The sequence below is a fragment of the Ochotona curzoniae genome, unplaced genomic scaffold, assembly GCF_017591425.1.
Source record: "Ochotona curzoniae isolate NIBS_2020 unplaced genomic scaffold, NIBS_Ocur_1.0 contig_46, whole genome shotgun sequence".
NCBI classification, from domain to species: Eukaryota; Metazoa; Chordata; class Mammalia; order Lagomorpha; family Ochotonidae; genus Ochotona; species Ochotona curzoniae.
Window position 1 is genome coordinate 5,964,203 of NW_024466340.1, and position 21,807 is coordinate 5,986,009.

The window sequence follows — 21,807 nt, forward strand, 5'->3', positions numbered from 1 at the left end:
GGCAGTGGGTGGTTTTGGAGATATTATTATAAAAATAATTTTTATGACAGTTTAGTTGGGTAAGAAAAATGGGATTTGGGTGCTTTTGTTGTTGTTGTTACCTTTTTTTTTGCAAGTTACACTCTCGGGGCATTTTCTGCTCCTTCCACTTCTGCAAACTTTCCAGGGTTGGGTTGGCAAAAAGGCGGCTTCGCTGAGGGCTGTTTACTGCTCTGGATATAGCAGTGGTGTGATCGTCATTAAGAGACAAAAGGCGAAAACACACAGTCAAGTCAAACAAAAGGCAAAAGACGCACCAGCCCTCCCAAGCAGCTTAGAAAGACCCCCGAGTTAACGTCGATGCTTGGCTCGAACCAGCCAGGCTGGCTGTGCAGTATTCATCTAGTTTCCTGTAACGGCTTTCGTCTCACACAAAGACAAGGTCTTTCTTTCTCAGCCACCCTCGAACAAGAGAAAAACAGAGCTGTTTTTCCTCAACTAGATCGATTTTCAAAGAAAAAAAGTGTACATCACTGGGAAGAAAGCTGGCTAGCATGAATGGCTGTAAACATTTTCATACGCGTAAAGCTAAAAACCTTTAGCTTTCAAAAGCAAAAAAAAAAAAAATCGTCAAAGCATTTTAACTGGCTTCTATCAGACAAAAGGAAGACATACATGCAGATGGAGGTTTAGGAAATTAAGGACATCTCACCGACATTAACATGAAAACTGCACTGAGCAAGGACACGATGGAGTGGGTACTTACAATGTACAAGATTTTTTAAAAGTTAAAAAAGTAACAACTGCTCACAATTGTTGCTGCCATTTCGCTACTAATAAAATTATGCATTTAAAACATTACCTTGTTTTTTAAAAAAAGTTAATAAGATGGCCAGGTTTAAGTGTTTACTAGAGGAAACTAGATATTTAAAAATTTATTGTTCAGTCAAGAGAATACAGAATAAGACAGCTCCAAGCCCACCCCCCACCCACCAAAGAAAGAAAAAGAGAAAAAAAATTAAATATGTCGTTTACTTAAGGCTTTTTGGAATTCAGAACTGTTAACTGCTGACATTAATGGTGTGCTATGACCTAGTTATACAAGACAAAGATGGATTCCAAGTCATAAGGAAAAATCCAGATCTTTTTAAAAAAGTCTTCTTCATTCTTCCAACTGGGAGTCCTTTAGCCTGCTGACCAATGTTACACACACTCAGGCGTCCTGAGCTGGATGGTGCAAAGGAAAAGCGTTCCCCATTTGCAACAAAGGAAAAACCCACTTGGCCATTTAATTCCATTGCAGAAAAATGGCTCCCCTCATCTCTTGGCCTCTCCTTGGTGTCTGCTGAAGGATGTTTTGAGATCAGCGTCTAATAACTCAAGCCCTATAGAAGCCGCGCGCTGATTGGCTGCCGCGCCCTGCCGCCCCGCTCCAGCCAATTACCTACCCACAGCCAAATCGCAAACCCCGAAAAGAGCCCCAATATGAAGTGCACCACCACCACGGGCCCCAGCCGGCCGGCCGCCGCGCCTCGTCTGCCCGGGAGAGGCGGCAGAGGGGGCTGCGAACGAGTCCTTGCCCAGCCCGGGAAGCCTCGGAGTTGAACTCACAAAATGGAAGCCGCGCGCTGATTGGTCGCCGCCACTCCCGGACCTTTAATAAAGAAGGAGGGGGGCAGGAAAAGAGAAAATGCAAAAAAAAAAAAAAAAAGGGGGGGTACTCTCTCCGCTGCCGGAGAGAAGCATGTGTTCAGGACAATCACTGGGGCGCTCCCCTCCAAAAATAAAAACAGAAAGACGGTGCAATCGCCCGAGTGCAGGCGAGGACCGCTTCCTCCCAGGAATGTGAATGCTAATTTGGTTAAAATCCTTGTTTCCCCTCCCCAGTGCAGCTCCGGGAAGGGGAGTGGGTCGCGGGCCCGGGGAGGAAGCCGGGGCCGAGATCCCTCGATTGCAACTCGCCCCTAGTCGACGCCAGCCTGGCCTGCCCCCAACTCCTCCCCGCCTGCCCGGGCCAGGACTCTGGGCGCCCTCACAACCACACACAAACGTGCCCCCGGGCCCAGCCCCTGCCCCCCGAGTGCGGGCGCGCTCACCGCCGAGCTCGGCAGTTTGCAAACAGTTTTTCGGAGGCCCCAGGGTGCCTGTGGGGTGGAAGGGGTGTGTGTGGGGTGGGGGGAGGTGGGGAAACGCTCCGCTCCTCCAGCTGCTAAGGCTCCGAGGGTCGCCCCCCGCCGCGGGAGAGGGGAGAGCCCAGGGAGACCCCCTCCCCCGCCCGCCGAGCCCCCCATCTCAGTCCCCAGCGGAATAAATAAATTAAAAGGCCTCCCCCCCCCGGGGGGAGGGGGAGGCAGTGTGGGAGCGCGCGAGTGAGGGGTGGGGGGCCGCTGGGGCCCGGGGCTTTGGCGGCGCAGCTGCCGCCGCCGGGAGAGAGCCTGGGGAAGCGGCGAGGAAGGCGAGGGGAGGAGGAAGAGGAGGAGGAGGAGGAGGAGGGTGAGCGCTCGGGTCGGGCTCCTTAGCGGTGTATTGTGGGATGTGCGGCTACTGGGAGCCGAGCCTCCGCCGCCAGCCGCCTCCCGGGCAGGAGCAGCAGCAGCGGCGGCGGCGGCGGCGGCAGCAGCAGCGGCGGCGGCAGCAGCAGCAGCTCGGGGCTCCCCGTCCGGCCGCCCGGGCCTCGGCTCCCGCGGGGGACACCATGTACTGGCTGGCGGCGCAGGGAGGCCGGCGCCCGGCGGGGATGTAAGCGCGGCTCGGGGAGGGAGAGAGGCCGCGGGGCAGCAGCGGCAGCCCGGGCGGCCCGAGCCCCCGGCCCGGCTCGGCTGCGAGCGGGCAAGGCGGACAGGCGAGCGGGCGGCGCCAAGGCCTGCCGCGAGCCCCGCGCCCCCGAGCCGGACTGAAGCGAGCGCCACGCCGGGCGGCCGCGACCACGGGCCGGAGCCCGCGTCCTCCGGGCGCCCCGGGCCCCGCCAGCCCGCTCCGGGGGCGCCCGGGAGCCCCTCGCTGCCGGCCCTGAGACGGTGGCCGAGCGGGCGGGCGCGTAATTCTTTCCCGGAAGGACTATCCCCTCGCTCCGTTTCTTTTCTTTTTCTTTCTTTCTTTTTTTTTTTTCTCTTTTTGTGGGAGGTGTGTGTATGTGTGTGTTGGTTGCGGGGGGCAGCTGGTGCTTTCGGGGCGCGCTGGAAGTGGGGTGGGGGTGAGTGTGGACACGGCGGCGGCCGCGGCGCGGACGACAACAACTTGCTGGTTTTCAGGTTGGGTTAACGGCATGGAGAACAGCCACCCCCACCACCACCACCAGCAGCCCCCGCCGCAGCCCGGCCCTTCGGGCGAGAGGAGGAACCACCATTGGAGAAGTTACAAGTTGATGATTGACCCGGCCCTCAAGAAGGGGCACCACAAGCTCTACCGCTACGATGGGCAGCACTTCAGCCTGGCGGTGAGTCGCCGGCCCGGGACCCCTGCCCACCCCCACCCCACCCCCCGCCAACTGTCAGCCGCCGCGGGCCGCCGGCACTTTGACAAGCGGCCCTGAGGTGGGGGTGGGGGCTCCCCGGCTCCGGCTCCGGCAGAGGGTGGCCCTCCGCCCAGCCTCACCCCCACTCCCCGCTTGGTCCCTCCCCACAGATGTCCAGCAATCGCCCGGTGGAGATCGTCGAAGATCCCCGGGTCGTCGGGATCTGGACCAAAAACAAGGAGCTGGAGCTGTCGGTGCCCAAATTCAAGGTGGGACCCCTCCCCCTCCCCGCCCCAGGTTCGAAAATAACGCCAGCCCCGCGGGGTCCCCAGTTCCCGCCGTCCCTCCCGGCCTGGGAAGTTTTGGCGGGGAGGGCGCCATCCCCACCCTGGCCTCTGAGCAGCAGGCATCCCACTGGGGGTGCCCCACTAGGGGCTCCGGCTCCCCCACCAGACTCCTGCCCGCTCGGGGTCCCGCCCCCTGGCCAGCCCAGGCGCTTGGGAGCCGGTGGAGCTGGACTTGGGCAGAGGGAGCCGAACCTCCAGGGTCGCCCTGACCCGGGAGCGAGCAGAGGAGGCCAGCATGGGAGCTGGGGAGAGAGAAACTGTTTCTTTTTCCCCTTCCTTCCGAACCCAGAGGACTTCCACGTTCCAAACGATTTAATCCTCTGCTTCCCGGGCCCGCCCGTGTGCTCCACACCCCCCTCAAAATTTCATATTAAAAAAAAAAATTTTTTTTTTTTTAACTTGATTGTTTTCCACCAACCGGTGACTGGGGCACGTTGTGTGCTGGCTTCGGTTTCCTGGTTCTCCAAACTCCCTTCCTCCCTCGTCCCGGGCCAGATCGATGAGTTCTACGTGGGCCCCGTGCCCCCGAAGCAGGTGACATTTGCCAAGCTGAATGACAACATCCGAGAGAACTTCCTGAGGGACATGTGCAAGAAGTATGGGGAGGTGGAAGAGGTGGAAATTCTGTACAACCCCAAGACCAAGAAGCACCTGGGCATTGCCAAGGTGGTCTTCGCCACGGTCCGGGGGGCCAAGGAGGCTGTGCAACATCTGCACAGCACTTCGGTCATGGGCAACATCATCCACGTGGAACTGGACACCAAAGGTGAGTGAGCGTGCGCCTAGGGGCGGGGCCTCCAGAGACCTGTCACTGCTGCTTCCCCCCCTCTGCTGGGGGCCCGTGGGGGCTTAGAGCCCCTCCTCACTCTTCCTGGGAATCCCCCTCCCCACCTACTGACTGTTTTGCCCCCTCCTGAGGCTAGTCACATGGAGCTAGAGCTGTTGTCTGTTGCTAGGAGACAGGCTATAATTTCCCCGAGTGCTGGTCCTTGGCCACCGCGCCCCTGGGGGCCCTCCGGAGGCTTCCCCACCTCCAGCACACACACCCTCCCTCCCCACGGGCTCCCCTTGAAGCTCCTGGTGACCTGGGCTTTGGTGGTCTCCCCTGCTGTGTTAGGGAGGAGACGGGTTGGTTTGTTTCAGGGGGCTGAGGGGGAGCCAGTGGAATGCCTTTGAATGGGTGAAGAGAGGGTCCCCTATGCCAGAGTGAAGCCTCCCGGGCCGGGGCAGGCCCCCTGGAAGCGGGAGCTGGCTGGCCCGCATGCCTTCTCATTGATAGTGCTGCGGGGAGGAGCTGGGAGCGTGCAGGGCTGGCTGGGCGCGCCAGGCTCACACTGGCTTCCCTCCTCTCTCTTAAAGAGACCGCGCCTCCCAGTCGGTCAGCTCAGTGCATTCCCCAGAGCCAGCTGCCTGAGAACTGGGGTCCCCACGCTCCCTTGGGGGGCTGGCAGCCTTGGAGGGCATCCCCCATGGGGTCAGCCTGAGTTCTCTCAGAAGATGTCCCGAATGTTATAATTATACAAAAAGCAGCTGGCTACAAAAAGCAGCTGGCTATCGCGTGGGAGCGGTACTGTTGGGTCCAGAGTCCATTGGGGGTTCCTTCTCTCCCCCACCCCGACCCCCTGGGGTCCTTTCTGGGGAAAGGCTGGGGTGTGGTCTGCAGCCAGTTCGCGTTGGGAGTCAGCTGGGGCAATGCAAACCTGGGGCAAGGGAAGGTGAACAACCTGTGCTGACTTTGAGAGTGAGACAGTGCCAAGCTGTTTCCAGGGCCCTGCCCACTGTCATCCCAGGCACCAGTCTCCCCCCCTCGTGTGTGTGTGTGTGTGTGTGTGTGAGAGAGAGAGAGAGAGAGAGAGAGAGAGAGAGAGAGAGAGAGTGAGTGTGTGTGTGTGTGTGTAGGGTCCCTTTAAATGTGCACACCCCTCTCTGGGCAACTGCAGTCTGCTCGCTCCCTGAAAACTGGCTGTGGAACCCTGGCCCCTGGCTCGGCTGGCTCCACCTCCTCTCTGGTAGCTGCCGGGTCTACCCTAGACGTCACGGGGTGGGGGTGTGGGTGGACCTGCCCCTCAGAGACAAGCAGCTGAATAGTTTGTATTTCAAGAAGGAGCTGGGTGAAGTGAAGTGCAGCTCCAGGAATGCGCCTCCTTTGCATATGTAAGCAGCTGTCTGAGGCTCTATAAATACCCTGCCTCTGGGGCCCAGGGCCAGCCCAACCGGCCAGCAGCCTCCTACCAACACTGTATGCCCCTGGCTCGAGCTGAGGAGGCACCAGGGCCCAGAGAACCTGGGAAGGGACTTGGGGTTGGAGGTGGCTTCCCAGCCTTCCGGGCCCTTGCTCTGATTTTCAGCAACAGAAAAGCAATCAGAGAGTTTAACAGCTTTTCTGAACAGATGGGATGCCTAGTGCAGAGCCAAGGTGGCAGGAGCTTGGCCAGGGGCCGGGGTCTCTCAGGCCAAGCAGACTGGAGTCCCGAAGGGCTGCCCAGTCCCCCAGTCCCACCAAGTTCTCTCGCTCCTCCACAGGGGAAACCCGCATGCGGTTCTACGAGCTGTTGGTCACAGGCCGGTACACCCCGCAGACCCTCCCCGTGGGCGAGCTGGACGCCAGCTCTCCCATTGCCAGCGACGCCCTGCAGGTGGGTTTGGCTTCTCTCCCACGTCCCCAGCCGGGTCTCCTGGGACTGCTGGTCCCACTCCCGGTGGCTGCCAAGTTCAGCCCTCAGGGACGAGCCTGAGGCTTCGGGGTCCACACTGATATGGAGCCCCTGTGGTGTCCAGAGGCATCCTTAAAACTCCCTGTCCCAAGACAGGCCTCTTCTAGAAGAAAGCCGAGCCCTTCCCTGACCAGTGCCTGCTGAGACACCCCCTGGGAGGGGGCTCACCCAACCCCTCTGGGCAGCTCTGCTCTCCGTCTTGTTGCCTCGCCATGCTGTTTAAACCCAAATGTGAGCCTCCAGAGGCAGAGCCAAGCTCTAGGCTCTCCCCTTGCCACCCAGCCTGTGTTTGGGGTCACAGCCTGCCGGGCTCAAACGAAGCAGGAAGTCTGTCCCCTGACAGCTAGGGGTCTGGCCTTCTCTTCACTGCCTCAGGGTTAGGAGTGACTTCCAGGTCCCCTGGGGACAGGCGGCCACTGGGAAGGTAGGGCCCTCTGACTTCTGGTCCTTGGGAGCGCTTGGCCTCTGAGCTCCCCAGCAGCCCTGTCCCCCGGCCACATTGCTTGCTTCTCTCTCCAGCTGTCAGATGCCCTGAAGCGCCTCAAGGATGGCAGCCTGTCTCTGGGCTGTGGGTCCGGCTCCTCCTCCGTCACCCCCAACAGCGGCGGGACGCCTTTCTCGCAGGACACGGCTTATTCCAGCTGCCGCCTGGACACCCCCAACTCCTACGGACAGGGCACGCCCCTCACGCCGCGCCTGGGCACCCCCTTCTCACAGGACTCCAGCTACTCCAGCCGCCAGCCCACACCCTCCTACCTCTTTGGCCAGGACCCCACCACCACCTTCAAGGCCAGGCGCCACGAGAGCAAGTTCACGGACGCCTACAACCGGCGCCACGAGCATCATTATGTGCACAACTCCAACGCGGCCACTGTGGCAGGAACTGCGGCCTCCTTCCGGGGTTCTTCTGACCTGCCCTTTGGGGCAGTGGGAGGCGGAGGGGGCGGCAGCGGCCCTCCCTTCAAGGTCCAGCCGCAGGACTCGAGTTCTTTTGCCCACACGCCACCCCCCAGCCAGGCCGCTCCTGCTCCTGGGTTCAAGTCAGCTTTCTCTCCATACCAAACCCCTGCACCTCCTTTCCCCCCGCCTCCCGAGGAGCCTGCTGCCACCGCCACCTTTGGGACCCGTGACAGTGGGGAGTTCCGGAGAGCCCCTGCACCCCCGCCCCTGCCGCCTTCGGAGCCCCCAGCTAAGGAGAAACCGGGGACACCACCCGGCCCGCCACCCCCGGACACCAGCAGCATGGAGCTGGGCGGCCAGCCCACCTTCGGCTGGAGCCCTGAGCCCTGCGACAGCCCCGGCACGCCCACACTGGAGTCCTCTCCCGCGGGCCCTGAGAAGCCACACGACAGCCTGGACTCGCGCATCGAGATGCTGCTGAAGGAACAGCGCACCAAGCTGCCCTTCCTACGGGATCAGGACTCGGATGCCGAGCTGCAGATGGAGGGCAGCCCCATCTCCTCCTCCTCCTCCCAGCTCTCGCCACTCACACCCTTCGGCACTAACTCTCAGCCCGGCTTCCGGGGTCCCAGCCCGCCCTCCTCGCCCCCCTCCAGCACGGGGCTGGAAGACATCAGTCCCACGCCGCTGCCGGACTCTGATGAGGACGAAGATGAGCTGGGCTTGGGGCCACGGCCCCCGCCTGAGCCGGGCCCTCCGGACCCCGCTGGACTTCTGGGCCAGACAGCTGAGGTGGCTTTGGATCTGGCTGGAGACAGGACCCCGACCTCAGAAAAGATGGATGAGGTACCCCCCGCCCTTGTCTGTCTGTCTGTGTGCAGTTGGTTTTGTCTCTCTTACGTCCCCTTGTATGCTCACGAAGAACGACACAGGCTAAGGGGCAGCAGGGCGCGGGCAGTCAGCATGGGCGCTGGAGGGAGAGGGGAAGATGGCAGTGGCACCAGGCAGCTGGCTTGGCTCCCAGCTCCCGGGCAGCCGTGAAGAGAAGGAAAACGTGGCTGAGTCTTGCTGTCCTTGCTGGGGGAGGCAGTCAGGGTTTTCCCTCAACCTGCTTCATTGCAGTGGGGTCGTGGTGATAGTTAAGGGATTCCTTCTCTGCTGGGAATTCCGGACCTGGGAACATGGGGCTAGTCCTGACACTCAGCTGAGGGGGTGGGATGTCAGGGGGCTGAGCACTGACACCCCGAGCCTGGTGCCCTTTGAGGAGGTGGAAGGCCAGGCAGGAGGGTGCTGGAGAGCCCCTTCTGGCTAGGGGGGCCCCAGGTGCAGTCCTCTCCCTAGGTCTCCCTCCAGCCTCCAGCCTCTAGGTTCCTCTGGGACAGGTTAGCCTGTGCTCCCCCTTCTCTGGGGACACCTGCTTAGCCCTCCTGGAGGCACACTTTAGAGCCAGACCCTGGAGGTAGGCAGGCCATGGCGCCTAGAGCCCTGCCTCTGCGCATGTCGGGAGCTAAAGCTGGGCCACCTGCACAGGAGGGGGCCTCTAGGCAGTTTGGGGAAAGTGGTTTTGGGCACCAGGGGTCCGGGCAGGCAGAGCTGACAGGTGTGCAGACGTGGGATCGGCCAACCTGTCCCCTTCCGCCTGTGCCTCCTTCTGGGCAGCCTGGGGTTGGGGTTTTACCATGCTGACCAGCTGGGCCAGAGCCGATAGGCAGGCCGTGAGAGCTGGGGCTGGGAGCGCTAGGACTTACGGCCTCCGGAGCCCCCTGCTGGCGACTGAGAGGACCACACTGGGCTCCTCCGGTAGTCTGGGGGTGGGTGAAGGGGTGCAGGGAGAACCCAGACACAGCACAAAGCAGGCTGAAGCCAAAGCGGGGGCGCCACACAGGGCAGACCCGCAAGGGGAGTACGGGTGGGAGCTGCTTCTCCGCAGAGGCCAGTGGTCAGCAGTGTGGAATCTCCTCTGGGACCTTGCACCCCAGCCCTGCGCATCTCAGGCTGTGTGCCTCAGGAAGGCACTTTCCCTCTTCAAATCTCAGTTTCAAACTCTGTAAAATGGGCCAGTCCTAAGTGAGCGTGAGCTTCCCTGGAGGCCTCAGCACCTGAGGCCTCACCTGGCACTTGCTGTGGCCTCCCAGCTGTCCCCGGCAGCCAGAGGGGCGGAGGGAGGGGTGGGCCGTGCAGGGATTGGTTGGCAGCAGCCGCCTGGGTTAACCCTCTGTGTGCTGCATCAGGCCTGACCTGCTGCTGTCTGGGACCTGGGGTTTGGGTCCCTGATTTCCTGAGCTGTGCGGAGCTGACAGCTCGTGTCACGTGTGTGTGTGTGTGTGTGTGTGTGTGTGTAGAACAGGCCAAGGAAAACTGGGCTGTGGGCTGAGGAGAACCCCTGCTGAGGAAGAGGTCCCCCTTGCTGCCTCCCTTCCTCCTCTTGCCACTCCCAGATTCCAGCAGCAGCCTATTCCTGGGCTGGGGTACCTGGCAAGACCCTCTGTCCTCTTGTTTTTAAAAGTTGAAAAATGCGGAGAGATCCCCCTCCATCTGTTGACTCACCCCACCGCTGGCACTGGGCGGCCAAAGCTATTGGCAGGGACCCAAGTACAAGGGCCTCTCGGGGTACAAGTTAACAAGAAGCCAGCCAGGTCTCTCCTGTGGGGTACGAGCCTCCCAAACCATGCCATCCCACCCTCCTCAACCCTGGGTCTGTGTGGCAGAGAGCGCCACCTTGTGAGGCTCCTGTGCTCTGCTGGGGTTCCCTGACCCACAGACTGGCTATCTGGCCCTGGGTAAGGTGCTGGAGCCCTGGTGCTCCCAGTGTTCCTATCTCTGAGCATGAAGATGTTGGAGTCGCCTCTGTGTGGGGGGCGCCTGGGCCAGGCGGGGGGCTCAGGGATGCCCCATACAGGCTGCAGCAGTCCCAGGGACAGCAGAACCCCCGCCCCTATTTCCCTGTGGTCTCAGCATCCCTGGCCTCCCCTCCCTGTAGATGGTCAACGCTGGAAGGGCAAGGTGGGCCTCGCATGCAGAACAGGGGCAGGCAGGTGCTGAGTTTGTGAGTGGCCTCATGTGTGCTCCCAGGAGCCCCCAGGTGCTGGAAGAGTAGCTGAGGCTGGGGTGGGGTGTGATGGGGGCTCACTGGGGTCGCCTTAATGCTGCCGTGGACTGGGGCTCAGGAGGGGATGCTGGCTGCCAGGCTCGCCCCAGCTGCCCATGTCTGCTCTCTTTCCAGGGCCAGCAGTCCTCCGGTGAGGACATGGAGATCTCAGATGATGAGATGCCCTCGGCTCCCATCACCAGCGCTGATTGCCCCAAACCTATGGTGGTGACCCCAGGGTCGGCAGCCGTGGCAGCCCCTGCTGTGCTGGCTGCCAGCCTGCCGCTGCCCCCACCACCCGGCTTCCCACCACTGCCCCCGCCGCCGCCGCCGCCTCCCCCGCAGCCCGGCTTCCCCATGCCGCCCCCGCTACCGCCGCCGCCACCACCCCCAACACACCCAGCGGTGACTGTGCCCGTGCCACCACCGCCGCTGCCTGCACCGCCTGGGGTGCCACCACCACCCATCCTACCGCCACTGCCGCCTTTCCCACCCGGGCTGTTCCCGGTGATGCAGGTGGACATGAGCCACGTGCTGGGCGGCCAGTGGGGTGGCATGCCCATGTCCTTCCAGATGCAGACACAGATGCTGAGCCGCCTGATGACTGCCCAGGGTGCCTGCCCCTACCCACCCTTCGTGGCTGCTGCTGCTGCGGCCGCCTCAGCTGGGCTGCAGTTTGTGAACCTGCCGCCTTACCGCGGCCCCTTCTCGCTGGGTGGCGCAGGCCCGGGCCGAGGCCAGCCATGGCCCCCACTGCCCAAGTTTGACCCATCGGTGCCACCGCCAGGCTATGTGCCGCGCCAGGAGGACCCGCACAAGGCCACGGTGGACGGCGTGTTGCTTGTGGTGCTTAAGGAACTCAAGGCCATCATGAAGCGTGACCTGAACCGCAAGATGGTGGAGGTGGTAGCCTTCCGCGCCTTCGACGAGTGGTGGGGCAAGAAGGAGCGCATGGCCAAGGTGAGGGGCACAGGCCGGGCAGCACGGGGCCCCAGCCACGCCACCAAGGGCCTCTCAACACAGCAGGACGCTCTTGGCTTCGCAGCACAGGGTCCCCCAGCACAGCACCCAGCCTGTGCCTGGCCTCTTGGGTCACCACAGAACACCTTCCTGCTTTCTCTTCCTTTCTTTTCTTCTCTTTTATTTTCCTTTCTTTTTTCTCTTTTAAAGATTTATTAATGAAAGACACAGATACAGACAGGGAAAGAGAGAAAGCTTCCATGTGTTCTGTGTGTCGGTTCACTCCTCATAGGGCCATGACAGCAGAGCTGGGTCGGTCCCAAGCCTGGAGTTTCTTCCTGGTCTCCCCTGTGGGTGAGGGGCCCAAGGACCATCTTGCCATCCTTCCCCAGGTGCATTAGCAGCATGTGGAGAGGCTGGGACTCGGCAGGCACCCACGTGAGATTCTGGCGTCACAGGCAGTGTCTTGGTGCTCCACAGCACTGGCCCCAAAACTTTTTCTCGAATGTTTCAAAGCTGCTTCAGCCACAGTCTGATGGACCTGTCTGAGGTGGCCGAGGTGGTCAGATCTACTTTGAGAAATGCAGCCTTGAGAGCTTGCTGCCTTGCAGCCGGGGTGGGCAGCACCTGTCCTAGCCGGTCCATTAGGTGCGTAGTGGGCCAGTGACATCACAGTGAGCCTGCTGACACTGCAGTGAGAGGCACAATCCTTCCCCCCCGACGTGGGACCCTTGCAGGACACAGGGCTCTCCTTGCGTCTCCTCTGAGTCTTGTCCATGAGGCCTCTCAAGCCCAGGGGTGTCCCCTCCCTCCTGGCATCCTGCCTTGGGCTAGGGTGGGAGAGTGTCTGGGTTCTATGACACTTGTGTGGACTCACAGCATGTTCCCCAGTGAGACATGGAGGGCAATTGAGAGTGTCCAAGGCCAGGGCCCCAGGCAGGCCCTCCACAGGCCTGGGACCTTGGTGACTGTCTCGTCTCCTCGCAGGCCTCGCTGACTCCTGTGAAGTCGGGCGAGCACAAGGATGAGGACCGGCGGAAGCCCCGGGACCGAGTGGCCTCATGCCTGCTGGAGTCGTGGGGCAAGGGTGAGGGCCTGGGCTGCGAGGGCCTGGGCCTGGGCATCGGCCTGCGCGGGGCCATCCGCCTGCCCTCCTTTAAGGTCAAAAGGAAGGAGCCGCCTGAGGCAGCCTCGTCTGGTGACCAGAAGCGTCTCCGGCCTTCGACCTCTGTGGATGAAGAAGATGAAGGTTTGCGTCCTGCCCCCTGGTGCCGGGTGGTGCGGTCCCTTGCTCCCTGCCCCCAGCCTAGCCCTGACACTTTTCCCTACAGAATCTGAGCGGGAGCGGGACCGGGACATGGCGGAGGCCCCATGCGAGCTTGCCAAACGGGACCCCAAGGGTGTAGGGGTACGGCGGCGGCCGGCGCGACCGCTGGAGCTGGACAGTGGCGGGGAGGAGGACGAGAAGGAGTCCCTCTCGGTGTCTTCATCCTCATCGGCATCCTCATCCTCGGGGTCCTCAACAACCTCACCCTCGTCCTCGGCCTCCGATAAGGAGGAGGAGCGGGATAGTACCGAAGAGGAGGAAGGGGAAGAGGAAGAAGAGGAAGAAGAGGAAGAAGGTGGCCCCCGGAGCCAGATCTCTTCTTCCTCAACCTCATCCTCATCAGACAAGGTATGACCTGGCCAAGAGCCCAGGGCCAGGGCAGGGGACAGACCCCTTGGCTCACTGCCCCCCACCCATCCCTGTCTCCCAGGATGATGACAGTGATGATCAGGATGAGTCCGAAAACGAGGACGAAGACTCGGCCCTGTCGGAAGCCAGCCAGAAGAACGACGGGGACTCTGATGGAGGTGAGGGGCCAGAGTCAGGGCCTTGGTGTCACCTCGTTCCAGCTCACGCACAGCCTTACATGCATGCAATATCTGGAGTGGGTGGGCAGCTGGGGCAGGGAGCGGGGCAGGGAGCGGGGCAGGGACTGGGAAGGTGGGTTAGACCCACCTTTGGCTAACACCTGGACCCAAGTGCTGTTGAGCTGTGCATGTGCATGTCTCAATGAGGAGCGCGGCATGGCTCAGGGGCAGCGCCTGGCCCAGTCGGAGCCCAGCAGTCAGGCGATGGCTCTGTGTCTATGTCCCCATCCAGAGGAGACGGTGAGCATCGTCACGTCCAAGGCTGAGGCTGAATCGTCCAGCGGGAGCTCTGAGTCTTCTGAGTTTGAGTCAAGCTCAGAGTCCTCATCTTCGTCCTCAGAGGATGAAGAGGATGTGGAGACAAAGGATGAGGAGGAGGAAGAGGAGGAAGAAGAGGAGGGGAAGGTGGGACCAGTGGACAAAAGCTCGGCCTCTGCTGGCGCTGAGAGCTTTGAGGAGGCCAAGGAGGAGGAGTCCCTGGCCCTGGAGGTTCTCACCGGGGAGGCACTGGGCACTGAGGAGGAGGTGGACATTGAGGTGGAGGACGAAACCCCCCAGGAGCCGGCGCCTGTGCCTGTGGATGCTGAGGAGCTGGCGCGCTGCAAGCGGCCCCCTGAGGAGCCAGATCTGAGCCAGCAAGGACCCATGGTGGTGTCACCGGAGCCCCGGGCCACAGAGGCAGAGCCCCAACCCCCCTCGTCCCCTGAGCTCGCCCCAGGTAAAGTTGATAAGGCCTGTAGCCCCCTGTTGGTTAGTGTGCCTTTGTGCCACAGTTCCCAGTATCATCCTGGGACCACCAGCCCCGTGAGCTGGGGTGTGTGAAAAGGAAGAAGGTAGTTGTCCCCAGTCAACGTAGTGAGTCCTGACAGACCTGGGGATGCGGGCAGGGCGTCAGGGCAGGGCCTCCTGCATGGAGGTGATTGGTGCACATGCTGGATGCATGCTGGACTCAGTGCTCCTTGAGCCACCCTCCCAGCTAGGTCCTAGACCAGGGTAAGAGATGACAGCAGAGAATTAGACAAGGGAGGAAAATACTAGAAGAAAAGCAGGGACGGCTCTGACAAGTCCTGCAGAAAAAAAAGACAGTTGGAGTTGCGTCTCAAAGCAGAAGCAGTCCTGTGAAGGCAGCTCACAACCACATTTCCTGTGTCTGTGATATGCCGTGGCATCCATAAGCACCTACTGTGTGTCCTGTGCTGGTGTCAGGTGGGCCTTGAGTGGCTTAGCTAGAGCAAGGCCCTATGCTCCCAGAACCCAAGGGATTCCTAGGGCTGTGGGCCAGACATGTGTTGAGCGCATAGTAGGGCAACATCGGTCAGGTCTGGAGAAGTCATTTGAGTTGTAACTGCTGTCTGCTCGCTTCTCTGCAGGGGATGACCTGGAAATGGAGCCCGTGCCCCCTCCAGCACTCACCTTGCCTCTGCAGCCACCATTACCGCCCCCTCGGCCCCCTCGGCCCCCCAGTCCACCACCAGAGCCTGAGACCCCAGACCTTCCGCACCCACCCATCGCCCCGGAGCCTCTGCCCGAGGACCAGCCCCCACGTACCCCAGGCCTGTGTGGCAGCCTGGCCAAGTCGCAGAGCACAGAGACAGTGCCGGCTACACCAGGCGGGGAGCCGCCTCTGTCGGGGGGCAGCAGCCTGTCCCTGAGCTCCCCGCAGGTACCCGGCAGCCCCTTCTCCTACCCGTCCCAGTCCCCAAGCTTGGGCAGCGGGGGCCTCCCACGGACGCCTGGCCGGGATTTCAGCTTCACACCCACCTTCCCAGAGCCCAGTGGGCCCCTGCTTCTGCCCGTGTGCCCGCTCCCTGCCGGCCGGCGTGATGAGCGCTCTGGCCCCCTGGCTTCCCCTGTGCTCCTGGAGACAGGTCTGCCCCTCCCACTGCCCCTGCCTCTGCCCCTGCCCCTGGCACTGCCCGTACCCGTCCTACGGGCCCAGGCTCGGGCGCCAACCCCACTACCCCCTCTGCTTCCAGCCCCACTGGCCCCTTGCCCTGCCCCCATCAAAAGGAAGCCGGGCCGGCCCCGGCGGTCCCCACCATCCATGTTGTCATTGGAAGGGCCTTTGGTCCGGCCACCAGCAGGGCCTGCCCTCGGGAGGGACCTGCTGCTGCTGCCTGGCCAGCCTCAGGCCCCTGTCTTCCCCAGCACTCACGACCCCCGGGCTGTGACCCTGGACTTCCGGAACACGGGGATCCCAGCCCCGCCTCCACCCCCACCTCCTCAGCCACCCCCACCCCCACCACCCCCGCCCATTGAGCCCACCAAGTTGCCCTTCAAAGAGCTGGACAACCAGTGGCCTTCTGAGGCTATTCCCCCGGGCCCGCGTGGGCGTGATGAGGTCCCCGAAGACTACATGGATCTGATTAAGGCGCGGGGGCAGTGGCGCCGGCCCCTCAAGAAACGCCATGAAGATCTGGTTGCTGCCTCTGCCTCGCCTGAGCTCTCACCACCCCAGCCCCTCTTCCGGCCCCGCACCGAGTTCGAGGAAATGACCATCCTGTATGACATCTGGAATGGTGGCATTGACGAAGAGGACATCCACTTCCTGTGTGTCACATATGAGCGGCTGCTGCAGCAGGACAATGGCATGGACTGGCTCAACGACACACTCTGGGTCTACCATCCCTATATCCTGCTGACCGTGGGGGTCGGTGCCACGAGCATGGGGGACCCAGCCCTCTGGGCTGTTGCAACAGAAGCAGTAGCATGAGTTAGGTGCCACCTGCCAAGATTTATTTATTTTTATTGGAAAAGCAGATTTACAGAGAGAAGGAGAGACAGATCTTTCATCTGCTGGTTCGCTCCCCCAAGTGGCCGCAACAGCTGGAGTTGAGCTGATCTGAAGCAAGGAGTCAGGAGTTTCTTCCAGGTCTCGCACATGGGTGCAGGGTCTCTAAGGCCTTGGGCCATCCTCAACTGCTTTCCCAGTCCACAAGCAGGAAGCTGGAAGGGAAGTAAAGCAGCTGGAATACAAATTGGCACCCATATGGGATCCCAGCACATGCAGGGCAAGGAATTTAGCTACTAGGCTACTGTGCCAGGCTGCAGCTAAGCCACTTTTAACTGCTCGCTCCAGGCCAAACCTTTCTCCAGGGGTGGCAGGTTCCTGACTGGGTCCTGTGAGCTAACACAGGTAGGCTGAACACTCGCATGCCCTGACCCCGCATCACCTGATTTCTTTAAAAAAAAAAGCTTTATTTGTTTATTTCTCTGAAAGTCAGAATGACAGACAGGAGAAGGAAAGATAAAGGAAGAGATGAGCCCTCTGGCTCACTCTTGAAAACGGCCACGAGGCCAGGGCTGGACCCGGCTGCAGCCAGGGGCCTAGAGCTCCGGCTGTCTCCCATGTGGATGAAGGACACCTTCCAGTGCCTTCCCAAGCCTGTTGCAAAGCTGGACAGAGAGCAGTGCTGCAGGAGAGGGTGCCAGCATTGCAGGGAGCAGTTTAATTTACTGTCCTACAACGCCTGCCCCTTTGTTTTATTAAAAGGCACAGAGAAGAAACAGACAAAAACCTCCCATCTTGTGGTTCACTCCCTAAAGCAGAAGCCAGGAGCAAGGAACTCAGCCATTTCTTTCATGTGGGTGTTAGGGATCCAACCACTCATACCTCCAGTCAGAAACTAGAATCAGGAGGAGCCAGGGCTTGAACCAGGCTCCCTGAACCCTGACCAAAGGTCCACCCCTCATCACCCAGCTTAATTCCCCTATCTTTTGAAGAGGCAGGGCTGCCATTTCTTTGTTTTGCATAAGAAGAAACAGGCTCAGAAAGGGCAAGCTGCCTGCCTGAGGCCACATAGCTGCCACTCAGGCCTCACTGTCACCCCAATTCTGAGATGGGAAACTGAGGCAGGAAGTGGCAAAGGAATGTGACCCCCAAAGCTACGCCATTGGGTCCTGACTCTGCTTGGCTATAGTAGTGACAGCGTTGGTCCTGCCTCCCTGGACCCTGTTGTGGGGCTGGGGAGGCCAGGCACAACGGGCAGGTGTCTTGAGGTCCAAGGAGGGCTTTGCTGAGAATGATCACATGGCCCTTGACCCACACCCACCCACCAGCCTCTCTTCAGCTAAGAAGAAGAAGCGGGATGACGGTATCCGCGAGCACGTGACGGGCTGTGCCCGGAGTGAGGGCTTCTACACCATCGACAAGAAGGACAAGCTCAGATACCTCAACAGCAGCCGCGCCAGCACTGACGAGCCCCCTGCCGACACCCAGGTACTGCCCCTGCGGGACTGGGGGTCAGCTGAGAGCACAGCCAAGGGGTGGTCTCTGTCCTACCAGTGGCAGGAAGCCCACAGGGGGTTCTGGGCTGTGGGCTGAGTGGATCTACAACCTCGACAAATTCAGTTGCATCTCCCTGCTCAGCTTGAGCTCCTGTGTGAGGCTGCAGTGAGCCAACTAGTGGGGGAGGGAGGACCTATGAGCAAGCAGGGGGAGTGCTGTGGGGAGACCCAGAGACAGGTGTGGAAGGCTGTACTGTGGTACCAGCCAAGGAAGGTGCTCCTGTGATAGAAGTAGACGATGCTTGGCTTATTGGGAACTTATCAGATCCCACTGGCCACACGCACAGAGCAGTGTGTGAGCAGGTCACAGAGCCTGGACAAGAGAGAGGCCTGGGCTCCAGGATCCTGGGAGCCGGAGGGGGGCAGGCGAGGGCAAGCATCAACCAGGGAACTACAGACGATGGAGACAGCAAAGCCCCCGAGCTGTGATTGGGTTGTCCAGGGCTTGGGGCCAGGGATGTGGCCTGGCTGCATGCCTAGGACTCAGATCCAAGCCTGACTGGTACTGGCTGCATACTCAGGGCATGAGCATCCCTGCGCAGCCCCACGCTTCCACACGGGCTGGCTCAGAGCGGCGGTCGGAGCAGCGTCGCCTGCTGTCCTCCTTTACCGGCAGCTGTGACAGTGACCTGCTCAAGTTCAACCAGCTCAAGGTGAGCCAGGGACCTACCCAGGGCAGCCATGGTGGGGACAGCACGGAGACCTGGGGGCAGGGCTGACTTCCCTGCCTTCCCTCCTCAGTTCCGGAAGAAGAAGCTCAAATTCTGCAAGAGCCACATTCATGACTGGGGCCTATTTGCCATGGAGCCCATTGCTGCGGATGAGATGGTCATCGAGTACGTGGGTCAAAACATCCGCCAGGTAGGTGCAGTGTGGTGCGGTGGGCAGTGGGGCGGGCACAGGCCGTGCAGCACCATCTGACAGCCTTCCCCACCAGGTGATCGCGGACATGCGCGAGAAACGCTACGAGGACGAGGGCATTGGGAGCAGCTACATGTTCCGGGTGGACCATGACACCATCATTGATGCCACCAAGTGTGGCAACTTCGCACGCTTCATCAACCACAGTTGCAACGTGAGTGCCTGCAGGGGCCTCCGCTGCCCCTGCCTCTGCTAGTAGGACCCCTTGCAAGTCCCCCGCCTGGGAGCTGGTCGTGTGCCTGGGGCCGGGGGGAGGCAGGGATGTGAGACCCTGAATGATGAGCCCTGCTCAGCCTTGAGCGTCAGGTCTCTGTGAAGTGGGCATGCAGGAGGCTGCGGGAAGCACTAACAGCTTCAGAAATACTCGGTTCAATCGTGGGCTCCCTCAGCGCCTCCCTGGGCTGGGCTTGGAGAGACTCCCTCGCCCACTGCAATGGGAATGCTGTGCCTTTGTGTATTATACACTAAAGAAGAGGCTGCTTGCTCACATATGGGTGCGTGTGGTCTGGTGTCACATGTGGGGGGCCTGAGGTGGTTGTATGTGGTGTGGCATGCCTGCCTGTGGTGATGTACTCAGTGTTCCTGCTGAAGTGCAGCGTATAGGCCCTGGACTAGAGCTCAGAAGCAGGCCCGGGCTGGACACTCTTACATCAGGGTCAGCTGCCGGAGGAATGGCAGTGGGAGCCTTGGGCCGGAAGAGCCCAGGCATGCATGGGTTGGTGAGACTGGGACCCACGCTTCCCCTCTCCTGCCACAGCCCAACTGCTACGCCAAGGTGATCACAGTGGAGTCGCAGAAGAAGATTGTCATTTACTCGAAGCAGCATATCAGTGTCAACGAGGAGATCACCTACGACTACAAGTTCCCCATCGAGGACGTCAAGATCCCCTGCCTCTGTGGCTCTGAGAACTGCAGGGGGACCCTCAACTAGCCCCGCCCCATTTCAGGTGCTGTTCCCTCCCCAGGGGCCACGCCAGGGCCTGGACCCCAACACTACCCCAGGACACCCCCTGCAGCTCCGGCCTCTTGGCGGGAAAGGGCTTCTCTGTCCGTCAGCCCGCGTCTCTGTTTTAGAACTGCTCCTTGCAGGGGCATCGCTGACCATGAACTTGTGTCTCTGTGTCCCTGTCTCCCTCTGGCTTCTCTCTCTCTCTCTGTCCTCAGCCTCTTCTCATGAATGCTGCTACATGGTTTGGTCTTCTCTGCATTTTTGTCCTCGTCATAAGGAAAGACATTTTAACCGTTGAAATGTGAAGACAGAATCAGAACGGGCCTCAGCTGGCGCCCGATGTGCGGCCAGGTGCTGTGGGAGCAGGGGCCGCCCCGACCACGACCTCAGAACACTACGGAGCTGACAGGCCCTTCTGCCCGCGCAGCAGTGCGGAGCCCGGAGCCTCCCAACCCACTCCCCGGCTTTCTCCCTGACGGGCTGGGGCAGACCCTGGAGGAGCTCGCCATGTGGCCCCCTGCCCACCCCCCACCTTGGGTTCAATGTTTACTTTTTCATTTGGATGCCAGCAGCGGGAGGGAGCCCCCTGGGGTCCCGGAGTGGGTGTGGAAGCCTGGAGGACAAGGGGTCTCTCCCGCCCCGCCCACCCCCAGAGGCAGTGTCACCACGCAGTGTGGCCCATGGCAGGGCTTTTGTCCATGAGCTTCACATTACCAGCCCAAGCAAGCAGCTGAGTCCTTCCAGAGGAGGAAAGTGTTGGGAAAACATGTTAAAGTCAGACGATCCGAGTTCTGGACAGCTTTTTCCTTTTAACCCTTTTCACCCCTCCCATCCCCATCCAGGTTTATGTCCATGAATTATTTTTTTTCCTTGTGTGTATATAAAACCTGAGCACAGGGGAAGACTGTGGGTGTTGGCAATTCAGAGGCAGCCCCTGTGCTTAGACCTGCAAAGGACTCCTGGGCAGTGTGGTTTCCTGGCTCCGGGCTTGTCTCCTACTGTGGGAAAGCAGTGCACCCGTCGTTGGCCGGCGAGCCGAGCAGGCGTGTACATAGGCTCCGGAGCACGGCTGCCGTACCTGGGAGCCAGTGCTGCAATGAGAGGCTCCCAGGGGATGGACCCAGACCCGGTGCCTCTGGTATCTCAGCTTGTGTCAAGCTTATTATCATGTAAATTCTGTACAAAGAATTGTTATTTTTCTTTTCTTTTTTTTTTTTTTTTGTCGGTGGTTTTGTTTTTCTCAGTCCACCTAGACCCTCTCGGTTTGAGACCGTACCCACCAGTTTCCAAGCCAAGAGTTGGAGGCTTACAATGTGGTGGGGGTGGGGGGTCCCTAGGCACCGTGGCAACCTTCTCTTCCATTTGTGTTTCTTTGCCTAATTGTGCAACCAGGGACATATTTATTTTTCACCCGAGGAAAGATAGCTGGTAGAGATGACTGATTTGAGTTCCCCATCCCTCCCCTTCCCCGTGAGAGAAAGGAAGGGGGTAATGAGGGTGCCAGGGAGGGGCTGGCCTCGCCCTACCATGCTGGGGCCTCAGGCTTCTCCCAGGGCCAGGGTTTGGGCCCCCTCTGGAACCCCACCCCATGGCTGGAAATCACCTAAAAAAATGTTGCCTCATATTTCTTTCAACTCCTTCATTTTCATTGAAAAAAACCTCTGCTTTTGAAGAGTTGGGGTTTTCTGCCTCTCCCCTCCTCCCCATGCAAAGAAGAGATCAATTCTAGGGACGTTTGTGCGTGTAGACTCTGTCACCCTTATGTACCTTGTTCTGAAGAGAAGTGTCTCCGTGGTGGGTATCTTGCTGTAAATACTTGTTGATATTTTTGTGAATTCAATACTATATACCATTGTATTATAGTAACTTTTATAAAGCAAACCATAAATACACTGACTTTTCTTACAGATCCGCCATCTCTCTTGCTCTCCTCTCCTGTCCTGCATCTCTCTCTCTCTCTCTCTCTCTCTCTCTCTCTCTGCCAGGGGTGTGCTGCACTCACGCCATCCGTGTGCAGCACTGAGGAGGGTTCTGACAGCGCTCCCCACAGCTTTTCTGATCTCCTTCTGGGTTGGTGGTTTGGGGCTTGGTTTTATCCCCCAGTTTCTAGCTTCTTAAAACTGGGGGTGTCTCATGCTGATGGTATTTGCCATCATTTGGAAAGAAGGTGTCCTCAGGACACCTGACAGCTAAAGAGCCCATGTGACAGTCACAGGTAGCGAATTCACACGTCTGGAGCTTTGACATTCTGGGGGTGGGGCGGGGACATTGGCGGGAGCCAGGGAGAGCGTGAC

General features: G+C 60.2%; 1 protein-coding gene across 1 annotated transcript; it reads left to right on the forward strand.

Annotated features, from left to right (window-relative positions):
- Positions 1 to 2,577: 2,577 nt before the first annotated feature.
- Positions 2,578 to 21,405, forward strand: SETD1B (SET domain containing 1B, histone lysine methyltransferase). The gene is made up of 17 exons (XM_040987052.1): positions 2,578 to 2,718; positions 3,231 to 3,415; positions 3,604 to 3,702; positions 4,276 to 4,546; positions 6,304 to 6,416; positions 7,014 to 8,240; positions 10,618 to 11,442; positions 12,430 to 12,691; positions 12,774 to 13,117; positions 13,200 to 13,296; positions 13,589 to 14,074; positions 14,727 to 15,986; positions 17,409 to 17,575; positions 18,165 to 18,296; positions 18,385 to 18,504; positions 18,581 to 18,718; positions 19,322 to 21,405. The coding sequence occupies exons 2-17, from the start codon at positions 3,245 to 3,247 to the stop codon at positions 19,493 to 19,495; spliced, it is 5,886 nt and encodes a 1,961-aa protein (XP_040842986.1). The 5' UTR covers positions 2,578 to 2,718; positions 3,231 to 3,244; the 3' UTR covers positions 19,496 to 21,405.
- Positions 21,406 to 21,807: the final 402 nt, after the last annotated feature.

Coding starts and splice junctions, on each gene's coding strand:
- SETD1B (XM_040987052.1), top strand. CDS start 3,245: ATGGAGAACAGCCACCCCCACCACCACCACCAGCAGCCCCCGCCGCAG. Junction 8,241..10,617: donor CCTCAGAAAAGATGGATGAG/GTACCCCCCGCC, acceptor CTCTCTTTCCAG/GGCCAGCAGTCCTCCGGTGA. Junction 15,987..17,408: donor ACTCTGGGTCTACCATCCCT/ATATCCTGCTGA, acceptor ACCCACACCCAC/CCACCAGCCTCTCTTCAGCT.